Source organism: Heloderma suspectum, chromosome 5 (assembly GCF_057233095.1).
Source record: "Heloderma suspectum isolate Gila_16-S chromosome 5, 16-S_ref, whole genome shotgun sequence".
Taxonomy (NCBI): domain Eukaryota; kingdom Metazoa; phylum Chordata; class Lepidosauria; order Squamata; family Helodermatidae; genus Heloderma; species Heloderma suspectum.
The window spans coordinates 15,550,751-15,569,335 of record NC_139462.1 but is presented as its reverse complement, the minus strand read 5'-3'; the positions used below and the strand labels follow the sequence as shown (position 1 = coordinate 15,569,335).

Genomic DNA, 18,585 nt, shown 5'->3' with positions numbered 1-18,585 from the left:
AAAAGTAATTTAAAATTCTGCCTCAGAAGAGTGGAAGCCTCAACACAGTTGATGCTGTTGCCACTTGCAGAAGCAGTGCAATAAACCAAAAACGCTTCGGAAAAAAGAAAGAACCTGTGCTACAACCCCTACAAATAGTGAGCGCTGTCTGTGAGATACTGTTGGAGAATTTCTCTTCCTCTAGGAGACATTCAGTGAAATTGCCCCCCCCCCCCATTTCTCTGCCCACAAATAGGCTGGAGACGTTTCAGAGGGCGTTTGTGCACAGCTCTAATTAATATACTTTACATTTATCCTTTGTTTCTCTAATGGTTGCATTATATTCATTATACATTATCATTCTTGTAATGAATGTATTTAGAATGGAATGTATGTTCCTCATTGAAAAAAAAACACAAACCTTATAAGAGGAAATCAATGACAGCAGCACAATCGGTTTGAATACGTAAGTCAGTGAGTATGGAGGCAGGGCCCTTTGATATACAGTTTTCAGTGGAAGCTATGCAGAGTAGTTTGCAGACAGGCCATTGCCAGTGACCAGGGGCTAGACACTCCCAGCTGCATGTGGGCAGGCCATTCCAGAGAGATGGGGTTCCTGTAGAGAAAACTTCTACTCTATAAAAACTCTACTCTTGATTTAACTTCAGTAAGTAGGGGGACATGGGGTTGTATCCAATGTGTGGTATCCAGTGTTAGTCTCAGTCAAGTCCCAGTCATTTCAGTGGGTCTACTCTAAGAAGGACTACATTGGACACAACCCATGCATGGATCAAGGCCACAACCGTTAATAAGAACATAAGAAGAGCCATGCTGGATTAGACCAAGGGGCCATCTAGTCCAGGATTCTGTTTACACAGTGGCCAGCCAGCTGCCTGTGGGAAGCTCACAAGTGGGATATGAGTTCAGGAGCACCCTCCTGCCCAAGTTCCCCAGCAACTGGTGTACATAGGCATCTGTGGAGGGGGATCATTTATGGGAGATGTTCTCTAGAGCAGCAGTCTCTAGCCTTTTCACACCTGGGACCCAGTTTTAGCACAAACATACTTTTAGGGACCATTTTTTTTTTAAAAAAAATACTCCATATATCTGTTTAGTGGTAGTGCTGCTGTGGCAACCCACCTTAGGTCAGGATGCAACCTAGCAGTGGAATCTGACACACCAGTTTTGAAGGCCGATGCTCTAGAATAGAAGTGCGCAACTTGTGGTCCTCCAGATGTTTTTGCTTACACCTCCCATCAGCCCTAGTCAGCATAGCCAATGGTGAGGGATCATGAGAGTTAAAACATCTGGAGGGCCAGATGTTGTTCACCCCTGCTCTAGAAAATGCAGGGCCCAGATTGTTTAAGTTTTAAAGGTAATAACCAGCATCTAAAAAACAGATGGGAGATCTTGACTAGAAAGCTTTCTGGATCACCACAAAACTCACACTTGCCTGATATAAAAAGAGTTTTGCCACATAGCTTCATTAAGTGCATTATTAATATCTTTATTAATTTTGAACTTGCTTCTTCTCTCAGTATACCAAGAGAGAGAACAAAGTTACCGGTGGTGAGTAATTTTCAATTTAAACGTGCCAGATTCCTTGGCTTTGAAGTGTTGCTCATTTGCATTAAAAGCTCTTTTTGATTTTATTTGAATCCCAAGGCTGTGATGAGACTCCAGAGCCAAAAGGTGGCAGTGCTTCATCTTGTTTAGCTGGTGCCCTCTGTGGAAAAACAGCCTAATTCCAGTTAACTTCTTCATTGGAAACTTCTCAAGATTGCTTCACACTACTAGGGGGAAGTGAACATTTACTCATAGACGTGCAGGCATCGCCAAAAAAGAAGACACCGTTTTGCATAGAATGTGCATGTGCTAATATATGTATATATGCAACTTTAGAAAGAATTTTTACAATTAAAGAGGAATACAATATATCTCACCACGGCAGGGAAGATTGTGATGAGGTGACCTGTGTGCTGGTTCAGTCTTCTGTCCAGATTGTTATTGTTCTTTATCCTTAAACTGGTCTTGGAGTGGACAGCTCTTCAAACAGAGGACACCTTCAAAATAGAGGGCTGTCCTTGGATAACCCTTCCAATAGAGGAATCTCCTCTCTGTAATAGGACACATGTCCATCCTAAGGCTGTAGGAGGCCTCAGTCAATTGGGAGTTCCTTTTGGTGTGTATTCTTGTGTTCTGAACGCATCAGAAGTTATGTTTTTAGCATGTAGGATACAGTTGGACATCAACAACATAGCACAGGAAGCAGCTTCTCAGAGTTATAGATGATAGAACTAGCCTGTTAGGTGATAGGTAGCATGGTAGACATCAACTGGGCCTTTTGCCATCCCCCAACCTCACTTACATCACTGAGTGGTTTGGAGGATAAAATAACATAACCCCATAGAAACTGCCCTTAGCTTTTTAGAGGAAGTGCAGGATATACCAGTGTGATGAATAAATAAACACAGCTCTTCTAGCAAACCCCTCAGAATCCCCGGTTCTGAGGAATGTTTTCCTTGGCACAGTGCAAAAGCTTTTTAGCTTGAAGGTGACCTGTGATTTTCCCCAGTGAAATTGCTTGGGCAGTCGGTTCATAACAGACAAAACGGGAGGCCATTTTCACACATTAATGTATGGAATTCATCACCACAAAGTGTGGTGAGGCCCACTAGCTTAGGTGGCTTTTAAAAAGTGTTAGACCAGCCTTTCCCAGCCTGGTGCCCTCTAGATGTGTTAGACTGCAACTCCCATAATCCCTGGCAAGCACAGCCATTGGCCATGTTGGCTAGGGGAGGTAGGAGTTGTAGTCCAACACATCTGGAAGGCTCCAAGTTGGGGAAGGTTGGTTCACACAGATCCATGAAGGACAGGCCTGTCGAGAGCTAGTAGCGATGATAACTCAAAGGGACTTCCACAAGTGGGGGCTGTATAGTAGGTATGACTGAGGAATTCGATCTTTGCGAATTCCGATAAAAACTGACTTGATCCACATCTCCTGGATGAATGTGTGGATTGGAACTAAGTTTCCTACCAGATTTCACGCTTCCCAAATATTCTCGGCTCAAAAAAGTATTTACAGATGCATATTTTGAGAGAAAATAGTTTAGAAATGAGAGAAAATATGTTTAAAATACATACTTAAATATGTTTAAATACTTATTTAAATACAATGAAGAGTTTTGTGGAACCTTAAAGACCACCAAATGTATTATATCACAAGCTTTCATGGACTACTGTCCATGGCCCATGAAAGCTTATGCCATAATAAATTTGTTAGTCTTTGAAGTACCACAAGGCTTTTAGTTTGTTGCAACAAAAACAACAAACATAGCTACACCTCTGGGAATATTTAAATATGTAGTTTCATGTGGATTTAAAAATAATAGTTCACAGGTCATTATGGAAACAGGACAGAGCAGACCTGAGGGTGAAAACATGAGAAACTGACATGGACCACAAACTGCCCGTTCCTCTGTATGCATCTAACGAACTGCTGGATCTGTGTGCAGCTGCCCCATGTGGTGAACCCCTGAACTGCAGGTGGCCGCTGCTCAGTGAAGTACATTCAGTCCCTCGACTGACTCTGCTTGCGCCTCAGTGCTGCCTCTTGATTTGTTCTTTGGCTGTGACGTACTTCAGTCCTAGCACTGGTTGGTCTCGTGGCTCCTGGCTCACCTTAGATTGTTGGCTATGGCCCAGCCCTAACAACCTCCGTTGAGACCCAGGTGCTGATGGGACCAAGGAAATGCTGCTCATTTCATGGCTTGATTTTGATTATTTTGAGAACATTTGGTGGGCCTCTTGTGGGAATGCAATACTGGATTTTGGCCAGCTCCGGAAGGGAAGCAATTGCAGTCTTCCAAGGCGTGTCTTCTTGTCACAGAAAGCAAGCTGTCTGATTGACTTTGATCATGTTCCATGCAGAAAACCTCCTGGGAAAAGGCTGGAACATTTGTAGGAAGTCAGCTGAGCAAACCCCTTAGCCCAGGGGTCCCCCATATGGTGCCTGTGGGCGCCATGGCACACCCCAGGGCCTTCCAATTAGGGATGTACGGAAGTCACTTACCTGTTCGCGGATTATGTTTATGGTGGGGGGGAGGTGTTCCGTCCCTCCCCCCGGAATCCTGGACGGGGGGGGAGGTGCTCCGTTCCTCCCCCCCGGAATCCTCCGCGGCCGGTTGTGGTCCGCGGCAGCTCTGCGGAGCAGCCAGCCAGCCCCAGCCAGGCCAGAGCTGTCCACAGCCGGATTTCCGGCCGCGGAGGGCTCTGGGTAAAAACAAAAAACAAAAAACTGCATACGCAAATGGCGGCTACGGCCGCCGCCATTTGCATTCCTTATTTTTGCCCTCTTAATCTACGTAAATATTTACGTTTTAGCCTACGTAAATATTTACGTAGGCTAAAACGGGGAATCAAAAAGGGACGCAAATAGTGCCCGCTACGCTATTTGCGTTCCCCTTTATTTTCGCCGTCATAGCCTACATAAATATTTACGTAGACTAAGACGGGCAAAAATAAGGAATGCAAATGCTGGCAGCCGTAGCCGCGGCCATTTGCATACGTGAGTTTTGGTTTTTTTTTAACCCACCCGGCCGTGATAGGCTACTCAAAGATTCCAATGCACCCACAAAGGAATCCCCAACATAGTGCCCATGGGCACCCAGAAACTTCTTTTTAAATTTTCCATTTTATTAATATGCATAATGGCTTTGTATATATCTATAGCAATGAATACATATGAAATACCTATATATGAAAACACAACTTTCTAGCACTTATACATAGCCTTGCTATTTCTCTCCACCCAATCCCTTTCCTTGCTGTTTCTCTCCCTTCTCTATCCCCAACCTTCTTTTTTCTCTTCCTAGCCCCTAGCCTTGCTCTTTCTCTCCCACTTACCATTTCTCTTTCTTGACTCCCAGTTTCTAGCCTTGTTATTTCTCCCCTCCACCTCTTTACCTCACTGTTTATCCCCCTCCCCCTCCTAGATTCTAGCCTTGCTCTTTCTCATCCCTCTACCCCTTTACCATGCTATTTCCCCCTCCCTCCCAGCCTCTATCCTCGCTCTTTCCCTCCCCTGAACTCTTTTGACTAGCAGGGCCACCATGGCAGCCATTATGTGACTAGCCGCATCCTCCATGGGAGCCATTTTGTAGTGGAGCCCACAGCAGTTTCTCAAATTCCCAAATGTACCCACGGGTCTAAAAAGGTTGGGGATCCCTGCCTTAGCCTACTATGCTGGTCCCTACCAGGGGGCCTGAAGTGTCCCCTGTATCTAGACTGCAGACTAAAATAGCAGCTCCCATAATTAGAAGCATTACAAGGTTTTGCTACCATTTGGTATTCTGGTATATGTCACGCGATATTCTAGTTAATGCAGTATAAGCCCCAGTGTGGAGCCCTCCATAAATTTTGGACTACAACTCCATCAGGCGGGCACAACCAGGGGAGTCAATGATCAGGGATGATGGGGATTGTAGTCCATAACATCTGGAGGGCACCAGGTTGGGGAAAGCTGGTATAGATGTTCACAAGCAGCTCTACTGCAATTACTTTTTGAACGTGCTGTTGCAATACGTTTCAGAGTTGGGAGATCCTCCAGAATAGGGGTGGGTGGGATGGGGCATAAGGAGCTGCTGAGGGAGGGGGAATCGGCCAAAATTGGGTAGGGGTGCCTTGTTGCAAGTGGAGCCTCATCCCACTCATCTGGGATGGTCTTGTGTCCCTCAGGAGTGGCTTTTCAAGGGCCACAGGGAGATGCTGTGAGCAGGAAAGCCTCCTTCTGTGAGTGTCCATCCACTTGCAGTTCCCAGGATCCAACCAGGGCCAGCCCTGCCATTAGACAGAGTGAGGCAATTGCTTCAGGCAGCAGATCCTGGGAGGCAGTAGCAAGATGTTGAAGGAGAGAGCTGTGGGCCATGCAGCTTACCCTGCATTCCCTAAGCAAGCCTGCAGCCCTCAGTTGTGGTGGAGGATGCTGTCCCATTGCCAATGTCAAAGAAAGATTCAACCTCTTGTCCAGTCAGCTTTTGTACATGGAATGGGATAAGGAGTCATCTTGTCCTTCGCCTCAGGCAGCAAAATGGCTTGGGCCGGCCCTGGATCCAATTCATTATTGTCACTGAGCTAAAACTCATCTAAGTAATAGATCTTTGTGAAAATGATCTTAAATAGATAAATGTATAATAAATTATTTGTGTGCTTCCAACCCTTCTTTACAATATGCAGTTGCAAAATCCTTGATTTTTGGGGGAGAGAACTTTTTGCTACCTATATATGTGTGTGTGTGTGTTTGTGTGTGCGTGCACGTGCACATATGTGTATATGTGGATGTGTGTGTGTGTGTACATGCAGGTTTTGTGCAGTACTCAAGGGAGAAATACATGTGCATAAGATTTCTGCACAGACTAGAAATTCCACACCATCTGTTCTAGCTGTTGCTCAGCTGCATTTATATCAAACAAGTGTTTTGCTGCTTAAAAAGAATTTCATGAATATATAGACACAAGGACTGCTGATGGGCCAGAACCTGTTACTTTGTGTGTATAACAAAAGTTGCATAAGTGACACTGAATAATTTCATGAACACAGTGAACTCCGAGGGAACATTGTTGTGTGCGTACGTGTGCATGAGGGACAGGTGTTATGTGTTTAGTTAGCAAACGGTAGCTGGAGGAGAATGTGGCACCTTATTTAATCACACAGGCTCATGGAATAGCTGATAAAGTTGCACATGCTGATAAAGTTGTAGGATTTTCATTTTGCCCAAAGAAGATACATTCTTGCATGCTATGTACAATGTGTGTGTGTGCGTGTGTGCGCGTGTAGAAGCCATTTTTCTGCACAGATGTGGGGAATTATTCAGAATGCAGTGAATGAATTATCCATATTGCCAACCCAAAGACCACGGCTAATCGAAATATCCAACCCTTGTAGAGAAAGATAAACACAACTATATGTATACGTGTGTTTATCTACGTGTATACGTGTATATATACATGTATTATTATCAACAATAATAGAAGAATATTTGGAGTTTGACATACATAGAATCATAGAATAGTAGGGTTGGATTTTTGCAAACCTGCGATGATCAAATACCTAGTGGACTACTCAGTTATGATATGCTTTTCAACCTGCTTCTGAATATTTGAAACCACTTTTTTTTCTTAAAAGCTAACTCATCCTATTTTTGAGGATAAGTCAATGAAACGTTAATTCTTGTGCAGTGTGAGCCAAAAGTAGTTGCCTCATTTTGTTTCCCTGAGTGTCAAAAAGTTTTTGCTTCGATTGACCCCCATTGCTAGCCTTACAGTCAAAGTACATGTTATGCTAATCATGTATCTGAGGGTTAGTAGTTTCTTTACTATAGTGTAAGTGTACATGGTCCCAATTCATTTCCCCCCCCCCCAATATGTGTGGGTTAGGAAAAAAGCTTGCATCCATACCAATTAAAACTTTCTTTTTTTAAGAAACCCTGCCCTCAGAAGGGAGGGGATTTCAGGAAAAACATGGTGGTGATGGGTGTGTTGTTGTTGTTGTTGTTTATTCAGTCAGTCGCTTCCGACTCTTCGTGACTTCATGGACCAGCCCACGCCAGAGCCTCCTGTGGGCTGTCGCCACCCCCAGCTCCCCCAAGGTCGAGTCCGTCACCTCCAGAATATCATCCATCCACCTTGCCCTTGGTCGGCCCCTCTTCCTTTTGCCTTCCACTTTCCCTAGCATCAGCATCTTCTCCAGGGTATTCTGTCTTCTCATGATGTGGCCAAAGTACTTCAGTTTTGCCTTTAATATCCTTCCCTCAAGTGAGCAGTCTGGCTTGATTTCCTGGAGGATGGACTGGTTTGATCTTCTTGCAGTCCAAGGCACTCTCAGAATTTCCCTCCAGCACCACAGTTCAAAAGCATCGATCTTCCTTCGCTCAGCCTTCCTTATGGCCCAGTTCTCTCAGCCATAGGTTACTACGGGGAATACCATTGCTTTAACTATGTGGACCTTTGTTGTCAGTGTGATGTCTCTGCGCTTCACTATTTGATCAAGATTTGTCATTGCTGTCCTCCCAAGAAGTAAACGTCTTCTGATTTCCTGGCTGCAGTCAGCGTCTGCAGTAATCTTTGTGCCTAGAAAGACAAAGTCTGTCACTGCCTCCACGTTTTCTCCCTCTCTTTGCCAGTTATCAATCAAGCTGATTGCTATCATCTTGGTTTTTTTGAGGTTGAACTGCAACCCAGCTTTTGCACTTTCTTCTTTCACCTTCGTCATGAGGTTCCTCAGCTCCTCCTCACTTTCAGCCATCAAAGTGGTATCATCTGCATATCTGAGATTGTTAACGTTTCTTCCAGCGATGGGCATGGGGGGAGGTTTAATTATCTCTTCTTGGTGCATAGTGGTCCCAGTCCAAATTGAGGCCACACACACTTACTCTAGAATAAAGAAAAAGCTAACGTTCAGCTGCATGCAACACCATCGTTTTAATGTATTGTTTTAATGGTGTTATTCTTGATGCCATTTTCCTTCATTTTCTTTGTTGCTGGTCTTATTTGTCCTTACCGTTATTTAATCTGTTTGGCTATAGTACATGGTGGGAGTGTCCTGTGGGAAGCTACACCTGATTCCAACTCCTTATGCGCATTTCTACAATTCGCAGCCAGTAGGTAAAAAGAGATGAATATCTGCTTCATGCACAGTGTAGGAGAAATGGAAATATGCTAATTTTAATGTGTATACCCTGTTTAGGAGCTCCCTTTTCCAGGGGACATCTCTGAGAAGGGGTGAAGAGTGGTGGGTTGAGGTATCCTCTGCTATTCCCTAAAGTTGGCTGTTGGCAAGTGCCAAGGCAGTATCCTGTTCTTACTGTACACCTTTTTGTCTTTCATAAGTGACTAGGGCAGGGGGTGTGGCTAGCTAGGCCAGATTTGGCCCTGGAGCTTCTAGTTGCTGATCCTCAGTGTACTGTGATACATGAATCAAACAATTCTGAGATACATTGACTTAGGAAATGTGCAAGGTGATATTTAGTGCCTTGAATGCCCTGGCTAATTCTCTTGTGTGTTGTAGCAAGCATCACCTTAGAAAAGGCTTCCTTTTGTCCGAGAAGGGAGCGTGCCTCTTGTAAGATGGTGCTTGCTAACTGCACATGTATGATATATGTATAAAAACCTGCTGCCTAGTTAATTTGGGAGAACATTTTCAGTCAATGTAATTCTTTTTTTTTCTGATCAATGAACCTGATCGATTAAATATTGCAGCCCTACTTTTTATTTATTATAGGGGGCTGGAGGGAAGCGATGAGGCTCATATGCTTGAGAGCGAGGGAGATGGAGAGAACGACATGTGAGTGACCCTCTGAAATATACAAGTGAGCCTTTTGCTCCGATGGCCTGACTTGCCGGAGTTTAGGCTCTGGATAATCCTCAGATGTCAGATTTCCGTAAGGCCAACATGTGACATGCAGCTTTGCCTTGCAGTGAAGAAGTGTGCTTTGCTGATATTAAGGGGCTGGCAGGAGCCTTGACTGCTTCTGTGCATTCAGGGTGTTTGCACGCATCTATCATCTTCTACACATCACCTTCTGTAGCTCTTTCTGTGGACAGCTACCTTGCAGGAGATCTTTGACTTGAACGCTGTGAACGGCTCTTGCGTGTGCCTCTGTGTTTATCTGTGACTTCTCTTTTTAATTAAAAAGAAAAGACTGCTAGCTGAGATTACTTCCTGCCGCCCTCCGCCACCTGATGCGATGCCCTCCTGAGGTTAGGAGCTGAGCCCCATTGAGCTGGCTGAGCACCACTGGAAAGCTGAAAAGTGACTCTCCTCTCTTGTAACATGAACAATAGCCTGCAAGTTAACCTTCCCAGGAGTTGGGCCAGTTCTAGCGGCTCCCTCCAGGAAAAGTCTGAACACTCTTTCTTTCTTTTCTACTACTACAGGATGGAGGATGAAGCGGTGTTGGACAGAGGGGCCTCCTTCCTTAAGCATGTGTGTGATGACGAGGAGGTGGAAGGTAAGAAATCATCATGTTCTGAGGGGGTGACGGTGTGGCTGGCTGTTGGATGTTCTGTTTCTTTTTTTTAGTGGACCAAAACATCTTGCGGTGGTAGACAACCTGGTGACTTTCAGTGGTTTTGGACTACAACTCCCATCAGCACCAGTCAGCATGTGGTATGGTAAGGGATTATGGGACTAGTAGTGCAAAACATCTGGAGGGTCTAGAGGCACTGGGAGACGACAGTCTGAACTGCATGTGAAATTAGAGCAGAACAGCAGTGATGATGAATGTGGAGGTGTCTTCAGAAAATGATCCCATTTTGAAAGTATCTGTGGAATGCTTGCATATGCCCTGGTTGCTGTCATGTCTCCATGTCTCCGAGTTTATATGTACTTCTCGGTTAGTAGTTAGGCTTTGAGGTGGCTTTGGGTATGTGGAATACTTAGCGGTGCTTACTAAATGGCAACTGTGGGGAGGATAATGCAGCCGGCAACAGATCCGGAGAACCTGACACTAAATGGGACCGGCAGGACTGGCTCAGATAGGAGGCTGTAGTCTGTCTCTAAGAGGATCACTTGCAGATCAGGACATGACTTTGTATGAAGAGAGGTTTTCCTCCCTAGTCCCTCCCCCCCAAATTCATTGAACAGAAGAACAGAGACGTGTCCCCTGCCCCCTTTCTGCAAAGACTAAATTAAAGTCTGTTAGTTAATTTCTACCTCGCACCCTCCAGAACCATTCCATACAATGTACTGGTAGATTTTTTGCATATGTTTGTTAAAAGCACCTCAAGAGAACGGTAACATTTTTCAAATTCCCACCCTTGGGCTGCAGGTTTACATGGGAGCAAGTCGATTGACCTTAATGAGGGCTTGTTTACACGTGAAGTTCTTGCAGGGGTTACTTCAGAGAGAATATCTCCCCCCCTGCTCAGGGAAGTCTTGGCCTGCTGAAAATAGTCCTATTGTGTGTGTGTGTTTTTTTAAAAAGGGTATATATGTTTGTTTTTAAAAAGGGTTGGCACAAAAGAGTGGAACTTAAAATTAATTTCTTGATGTGTTTCCTGTGGGTTTTACAATTGGTGCCAAAGTTATATAGTATCAGGTTGCAATACTGTCTCTGGGCAGCTTTCAGGGGGGTGGCGGGTGGGGGAACGGCTTCTCTGTTACACTATAAAAATGTATTTATTATAAACCTTTGTGTATTCATACCAACTGCCTTCCGGTGATTAGAAACGCTTTTGAGACTGGAACGATTTGTTTTGTCATAGAGGTCAGCAGCGCAGGAGCTAATCCACAAGTGATATTTTTCTGCACAGGCAAAACCTTGACACTGCAATATGAGAATTAGTACTATAAATCATATTTGTATCCCATCCTTCCACCAAGAAACGGAGACTACTTTTTATGGAATTACCTCATTTTATCATTTTAGCAACTTTGAGAGTTAGGTTAGCCTTTGAGACTACCTTGCCCAAATATGCCAGATGACAGAGGCCTTGTTCTCACAGGTAAGGTGGCAAACTAGTCTCTAGTCTCTAGTACAGCCTCAACCTGGTGTCCTCCAGATATGTTGGACTGCAGTTCCCATTATCCCCAGCCAGCATAGCCATTCCCATTCCCACACATCTGGAAGGCACCGGGTTCAAAGGCTGCTCTGTGGGCTCACATGATATAATGCTTCTTCGTTCAGGAAAAAAAAATCCTGACGCTTAGAAAAATCGCATGTTAGGAATGCTGTGCTAGAACTCTTCTCCCTAGCATCATATTTTCTACATGCAGGGACTTTTACTTTTGCACAGAGGATCATTTAACCATGTGAGCGCAACGTGCAGTCCAGTCTCAGTTTTACCACCTCATCTGCTGTTTGCCAGACCTAGGCTTTGGTTTGAGATTTGAACCCAGGTTTTCCAAGTCAGATGTCCAAACCTCACATGCCCTTATGCTTCTAATAAATCGTTGTCTCTCCTAGCGAACTCCACCGTGACGTGAGATGGCTGCTAACTTGTTCCCCATTATTGTTCTCCTTCCATCTCTGCTGCTGAGTTATTACTGCCTTTGCCCAAGAGGCAAAGCCAATCAATAGACCAGCAACATCTCCTCCCTTGCAAGGACAGGGAGGCCAGAAGAGAGTGTAGAAATACAGCATCCCTGAAAGCTTCTTTGGGCCGTGCTTATTTGTAGGGCTGCATTCGGTTTCCGGGAAGCTCTTGGGGGCCACATTGCTTTTAATCATTCCCTCATTGTTGGCTTCCCCCTTCAGAAGGTGGTCCAGTCCTAGTCCTCTGAAAGTCCTTACTGAATCAAAGAAAAATGCCAAGAGCGGTTCCTGGACTTATTCTTCTTCCTCTCTGCCCCCATCAGTTCCTGGCAAGGGGTGTCATAATAGGAGCAGGATCTCCTTTCATACGCTTCTTGATACATTCCTTTCTTGATAGGTAAAGTAGTCTTAAATTCCTAACCTGGTGGAGCTTCAGATGTGTGTTACAAGATAACCCAATTCTGTGAGGAACGGAAAACATTTTAGAGCTCCACCTTTATTCTTTTTTAGATAAGGCTTTGGCTCAACAAGTATGTGTTCATGTGAAAGTGGTGGCAGCCTCTGTGACCTCATAGGGGAGTGGAGGACTCCAGATTTCTTGTTCAACAATTCAGTTACTGGAATTTTAGAGGAAACAGGAAGGGGTCACAGGGGGCTTAAGGTGTTAATTTTTTTGTTCCTGTAACAGACTGATGGATGTTGAGCAATTGCTTAGTTTGTCTGGTGCAGACGGTTAATTAGGAGACACTGTAGAATGGAAAGTAGATTAACATGGCTTCCATTAACGTGGATGGAAGTTAGCCACAAATTATTTGCAATTTGTACGTGTGTTGTACTCATTAGACTGAGTGCTTTAGAGACGCTTTACCTTATTCATCCTCACAGCAATTGCAGGGGCTTCTTGATTGTCTCCGGGTGAGATTCAAGAAGCTGAGTTTAATCTTTAAAGTTTTCTGTGGCTGGGATGAGGATGGGTGACCTTGGCAATAGCAGCTCCCTCCATCTTTGCTGGTGTTAAGAGAAGTCTAGTGTTGGGATCCACAACTTGTTTCTGGTGGGGTGTGTCTGGCATCCCAATTGCAAATGCGGTTGGAAGAGTGCTGTGTGAAGTTCTATGGCAACAGCCAGTTCGGGAGATAGGAATTAGGGGCCTTTGACCTTTATCTCTGGCTCCATTCACAAAGTGGCCATCCTATCAATTTCGTTGCTGACCAGGGGCACAGTGCTTCTGCCAGTGGTCCTGAAATTTTGTCCTTAGGAGACTTTTTTCCATGAACGACTTTGCATAGTATCCAGCTGTTAGCTAGTGCTAACGAGGTTGTGCTAGTGTAAACCAACACTTGTGCAGTGTGACCAGTGCTTGCTAGAGCAATGGGAAAAAGCCAAATTTTGGTGGCAAATCTCCGCTTTCCCCCATTCTCCTAGCAAGCGCTGGTTATGTTGTGCAAGCATTGGTTTACGCTCATGCAGCATCATTAGCAGGATGGCATGCTAATTTCTGCTTTTCCTCATTGCCCTAGCAAGCTTTGGTTTATGCTAGTGCAGCATCATTAGCACTAGTGCTGGGGCACAGCTGGATATTACTCTTTGGATTTATAAAGCAAAACCCGAACTCTCTTCCTAATCTGTGTAGATTTATTGACTTATTGTACCGGCTGAACATCAGGAAAAACTTCCTGACTGTTAGAGCAATATGACAATGGAACCAATTACCTAGGGAGGTGGTGGGCTCTCCCACACTGGAGGCATTCAAGATGAGGCTGGACAGCCATTTGCCATGGATGCTCTGACTTGGATTCCTGCACTGAGCAGGGGGTTGGACTCGATGGTCTTGTAGGCCCCTTCCAACCCTACTGTTCTATGATTCTATGACTTTCAAGAAAAGTGGACTGCCTGTATTTTTGGGGCTGAGTTACACTTGCTGTGTGGTTCAGTTACGATTGTTCGGATTCTGGATACAAGGGGGGAGATAGCACTCTGACTCGGTGCCAGGAATCTGAGCTCACCGCCCCCGCCCCCTCGCAGCCGGTGTGGAGCAGCCTTGGAGAGGAGGGAAAGGGGGAGGCCAGCTTACAATGTATCCTTGGGCCTCCCCAACGTCCTTCCCCCTGCTACTCCTCCCGCTCTGCATTGGATGGCCATAAGCCTCTGAGTTCGGAGGCTTATGGCCATCCTGATAGGATTGTGCCCTTAATGTTTTTTTCATTGGTTTTCAGCACTGGACACAGTCTATCCAAAATGTTGCCAACAGTCTTGTACACTATGCAATATATGAATTCAGATATCTCTGGGTAACTTAATTTGATGTAAATCACAATTTATAATGTGGATATAATCTACTGGGGAAGTTAATACTAATGTCAGTTTGTCCTCTACATTCTCTGCCTGCCCCAATAATAAACTTGTATTTTCTCTCTAACTTCTCTTCTATAGTTCTTTAATCCCCCTGCCATATCACCTACTAGTCTCAGCTCCTAATCAAAATTACTGCTTAGCTGAAATGGATCTCTGTGTCTTCTTTGAACATTTGTGTGTTTTTTGTGAACGTTTTGGCCAACCAAGAAATGCACCCCCTTTTTCAAGAATATTTTTTGTGTTCCTTCAAAAAAGCACACAAAACTGTTGACAAGGAGATGGGTGTTGGGAAAGGGTACGTGTCTCCATTGATGAGTAATCGGGACAACATTCCATCGACCCAATCAGTCACGTGTTGTTGACTAGTAGTTGGGACAGAATGTGATTGGGATGTGCATCTGAATGTGGATAAATGATATCTGTATGCAAGTAAGCAGTATCCTATTTGACACTAGCACCAATGTAAATTACATTGTGCTAGCTTGAGCAACCTCTAGTGCAACACCAGTAGCGTTTGCTGTCGCAATGGGTTTTCCAGGGATGTCATTTATGTTGGCGCAAGTATTGAATAGTACATTGCCCATTGTCTCCACCTGTGTTGCCTGACTTTCAATGGGATGTGTATTTGGATTTATATTCAAGTGCGTATCCACTGCACGTTCTGCCCCAACTAATGCACACTCCATGACTTCAGCACCATACCAGCATGATTCCTCCCTTCCCACTCCTTGTTTTGTTGTAACATCCAGCCTGGTGAAATGTTCTGAAGAACTCAAAAGCTTGCTCACTATTGAGTGACATTTTCGTTGGCCCTAATAAAGGTATTGTCTGCTTGTGGATTTTGGATTTTTTTCTCATGTGCGAGCAAGGCATCCTTAGTTTTTGTGAGTTCCCCAGCTAATTGTGCATGGGACTACCAATGCAGCACATCAAGACAGGGGGCGTCTGCCTAGTTGCCTGGGCAATGGGATGCAATCCTTCTCTCTCCTTTAGAGTGAAGGCATTGGAGGAACTTTATTTTTTTGCCTCGGTCACACTGTTATATAGCCAAATTTGTTACAGCTAAAGTTGCAGTATTGTCATATTCACGGTGTGATCCCTGATTTGCCACAATCATGCAGCAAAGGAGACCTTTCCCCCTGCATGTCAGGCAAACAAAAGCTGTGAACGGGCACAAAAAGTAGAATGTGAGGTGGGGGAGCTGTCGCTGAAGCAGCAACTTTGATACATATGAAAGCTTGCAAAAAATCAGTGTAGTATAACTTCAGTTGATTGACTTTTTATTATGTATATTAATGTGCTGTTTTATGTCAGTGTCACTTTTAAAGCTTTGGCTTTTTAAGTAGGATCCAAGTGGTATTGCCTGATTAGAAAAGGATCATGGCCGTGGAGTCTTGGTAGCTTCTCTAACCTCTCACGCTTACAAAGGAAGAAAAGCTGCTTATGTGTCTGAGAGTGAGACTCTTGCAACGGGTTTACAGCTGATGAATGAAATGTGCCCCCACCCCCCTGGATATACTTTTCCTTGTCTGCCTTTGCAACAGTGTTGCAAAGTGAGGCTTTGTATGCAAGTTCTGGTGACACCATAATCCTGAGTAGTCCTTTGGGTGCCGATCTAGTGTTGGTTACCATGTTTTTCTTGCATATTGCATGGGGTGTCTGTATGCCGGTGCTGTGTTTTTCTGGCAGCAGTTATACAAGGAATGGGAAACTTGCATGGCCCTTCAGATGTTTTGGCTTACAGCTCCCAACATCCTTCACCGTTAGCTGTGTTGGCTAGGCCTGATGGGAGTGGTAGACCAAAACATTTGGAGGGCCGCAAGTTGCCCACCTCTGCTCTTGAGAGGTGCCTTCAGTTACAGCATCTGGCTAGTAGGAAAATCTGCTTCATGCGGCTTAATCAGGATAGGAAAGGGCAGAAGCTCTCTGAAGCTTCTGAGTTAGGAAGTGTGTGTGTGTGTGTGTGAGAGAGAGAGAGAGAGAGAGAGAGAGAGAGAGGAAGAGAAAGATCTGGCCTCCTTTGGAGCTGGGGAGCCCTCAATTCTGCCACTGCTGCCAGATGACTCTGTGCTACAATACAGTTTTTTAAAAAATCACAGATGGTTGTAATTGTATAAGAAATCCAGAAATATGTAGAACATGGAATCCTATGTGCTCCACACCATGCTGCTGTACAGCCTTCCCCAATCCGGTGCCCTTCATATATTTTGTACTACAACTCCTACACTCCTCAGCTAGCATGGCCAACTGACATTAGATCTTGTCATCCAAAACATCTAGAGGGCACCACGTCGGGGAAGGCTGCTGTCATAGATGTTTGATGTTGTTTAAGGGGCGTTGAGGGAAGACGCCATCATGATACACCACAAAGGCAGCCTACGAAGACGTCTTTGGGTATTTTTCTATGGTCAAATAATAGGTGGTCAACTGGCCATATTTAACCAGCCAAATGGCCAGTGGCTCCATCCTGCTCAGGCCAGGTTATGTTAGATTCCCTCCCTGCATTGTAAGGAAGTGAATGAGCATATGTAGCATGGATAGGGTGACAAGGTCTTTATCGAGACCTCTCCCACATCACACTGGCTGCTTTGCATTGTGAATAAAGCACTGAGCAGGGCACAATTCAGTGCAGAATGGGTAAAACATGGGAACTGGTTCTGTGTCTTTTTAGGAAATAGAGAATGGGAAAGACAGATTTTTTGGCACGTAGGAGACTGGGGCTGCCTTTATATTAAAGAACCCCCCCCCCCCCCGTAGTCCTCCCACTGTAGAGCCTTTCCGCATTTACAGCAACTCCCAGATGGCGACCATGTGATTGCTGAGAGGGGAAGCTTTTAATTTTCAAGGTTCCGTAGAACTGTATGAAACTGTGCCATCTAGTGGCTGTTTTAATCACGTAACATTCTGACTTAAAAAGATAGTTCATTAGTTCCGGATCTTTTTGAAAATGGAATAACTAGGAAATACCTCTAGTTGTGCCCTGGAGGTTGACGATGTCATGAAAACCCCCCGCAAACTTCCGTGAGTGAGCAATCTCAATAGCAGGATAAAAGCTCAGTGTGAAGGTTGTGTGGCTGTTCTTTCACCTCCTGCAGCCAAAGACTTCTGCAGCGCTGTTAGATGTGAATCTTTTTAAAGATTTCAGAGGTCATTTATATAAAAGAGTACCCTGACCTTTGGAAGATGCTTAATGTCTAATCAGTCCTTTGAAACCTATCAGGCGGTTGTACTGTCATATACTTGGTCTGTTATGTTCCCCTTTCTTCTTTTTGTTGAGAAGAATCTTTTTTTTATTTTGCTATCCTTGTACCTTCCATAATCTTGAAACAAGTGCTGAATCTTCACTTAGATTTGCTTATATAGATACAGAGAATATGAAAAGTAAGGGTTGATGATAGCTGCTGGTGGTGGTTGTGTTGTTGTTTATATAGCTTTACTGACACTCACAAGAATCTCAGCTTTCATTTTTTTTAACGAAGGTTTCTAGTCTCTAAGTCTCCAGGTCTTTTGGGCGTGGCACAGAGCCAAAACAAACCCTAGTCCTCCATCCAGTTTTGGGGGTGGGGGTGGGTAAGCTCCTGATGAGGTTGATGGAGGGCTGCAGATCAGTGGTACATACTTAGCATACAGAAGGTCTCAGGTTCAGTCCCCGGCATCTCCACGTTGGGCTAGGAAAGAATCTTTCCTGAAACTCTGGAGAGCTGTTGCCAGTCAGTGTCGACAGTACTGGACTAGATGGACCAATGCACTGACACAGTATAGGGCAGCTTCCTATGTTCCTAAGCTCCAGGGCTGGTAGGAAACCTCCAGCTTGTCTTGTTCACTAGAGGGCTAGGAAAGAATCTTGCCTGAAACTCTGGAGAGCTGCTGCCAGTCAGTGTCGACAGTACTGGACTAGATGGACCAATGCGTCGACTCAGTATAGGGCAGCTTCCTATGTAGCCCACCACCTCCCTAGCTCACTGGTTCCATTGTCGTATTGCTCTGACAGTCAGGAGTTTTTCCTGATGTTCAGCCGGAATCTGGCTTCCTGTCACTTGAGCCCATTATTCCGTGTCCTGCACTCTGGGATGATCGAGAAGAGATGCTGGCCTTCCTCTCTGTGACAACCTTTCAAGGGCTTGAAGAGCTTAGGGTGCCTCTAAGGGCAGCAGCAATACCTGCTAATGAAACAGAGCAAGCTGGATCAAATCTGCAAGGCACATTTGGTTGGAATTGGT

General features: G+C 44.8%; 1 protein-coding gene across 7 annotated transcripts in view; it reads left to right on the top strand.

The window, feature by feature from the left end:
- SLC4A4 (solute carrier family 4 member 4) overlaps positions 1–18,585 on the top strand; it is a 257,294-nt gene that overhangs the window by 34,997 nt on the left and 203,712 nt on the right. For 4 of the 7 annotated variants that reach the window (XM_084855373.1, XM_084855371.1, XM_084855368.1 and 1 more), the window contains exons 1-2: positions 9,260–9,318; positions 9,912–9,985. In XM_084855373.1, coding sequence (XP_084711499.1) covers positions 9,284–9,318; positions 9,912–9,985 — 109 coding nt within the window. In that variant the 5' untranslated portion in view covers positions 9,260–9,283. Of the gene's footprint in view, positions 1–9,259; positions 9,319–9,911; positions 9,986–18,585 lie in introns of those variants that run through there. The other 3 variants (XM_084855374.1, XM_084855372.1, XM_084855369.1) reach the window with 1 other exon arrangement.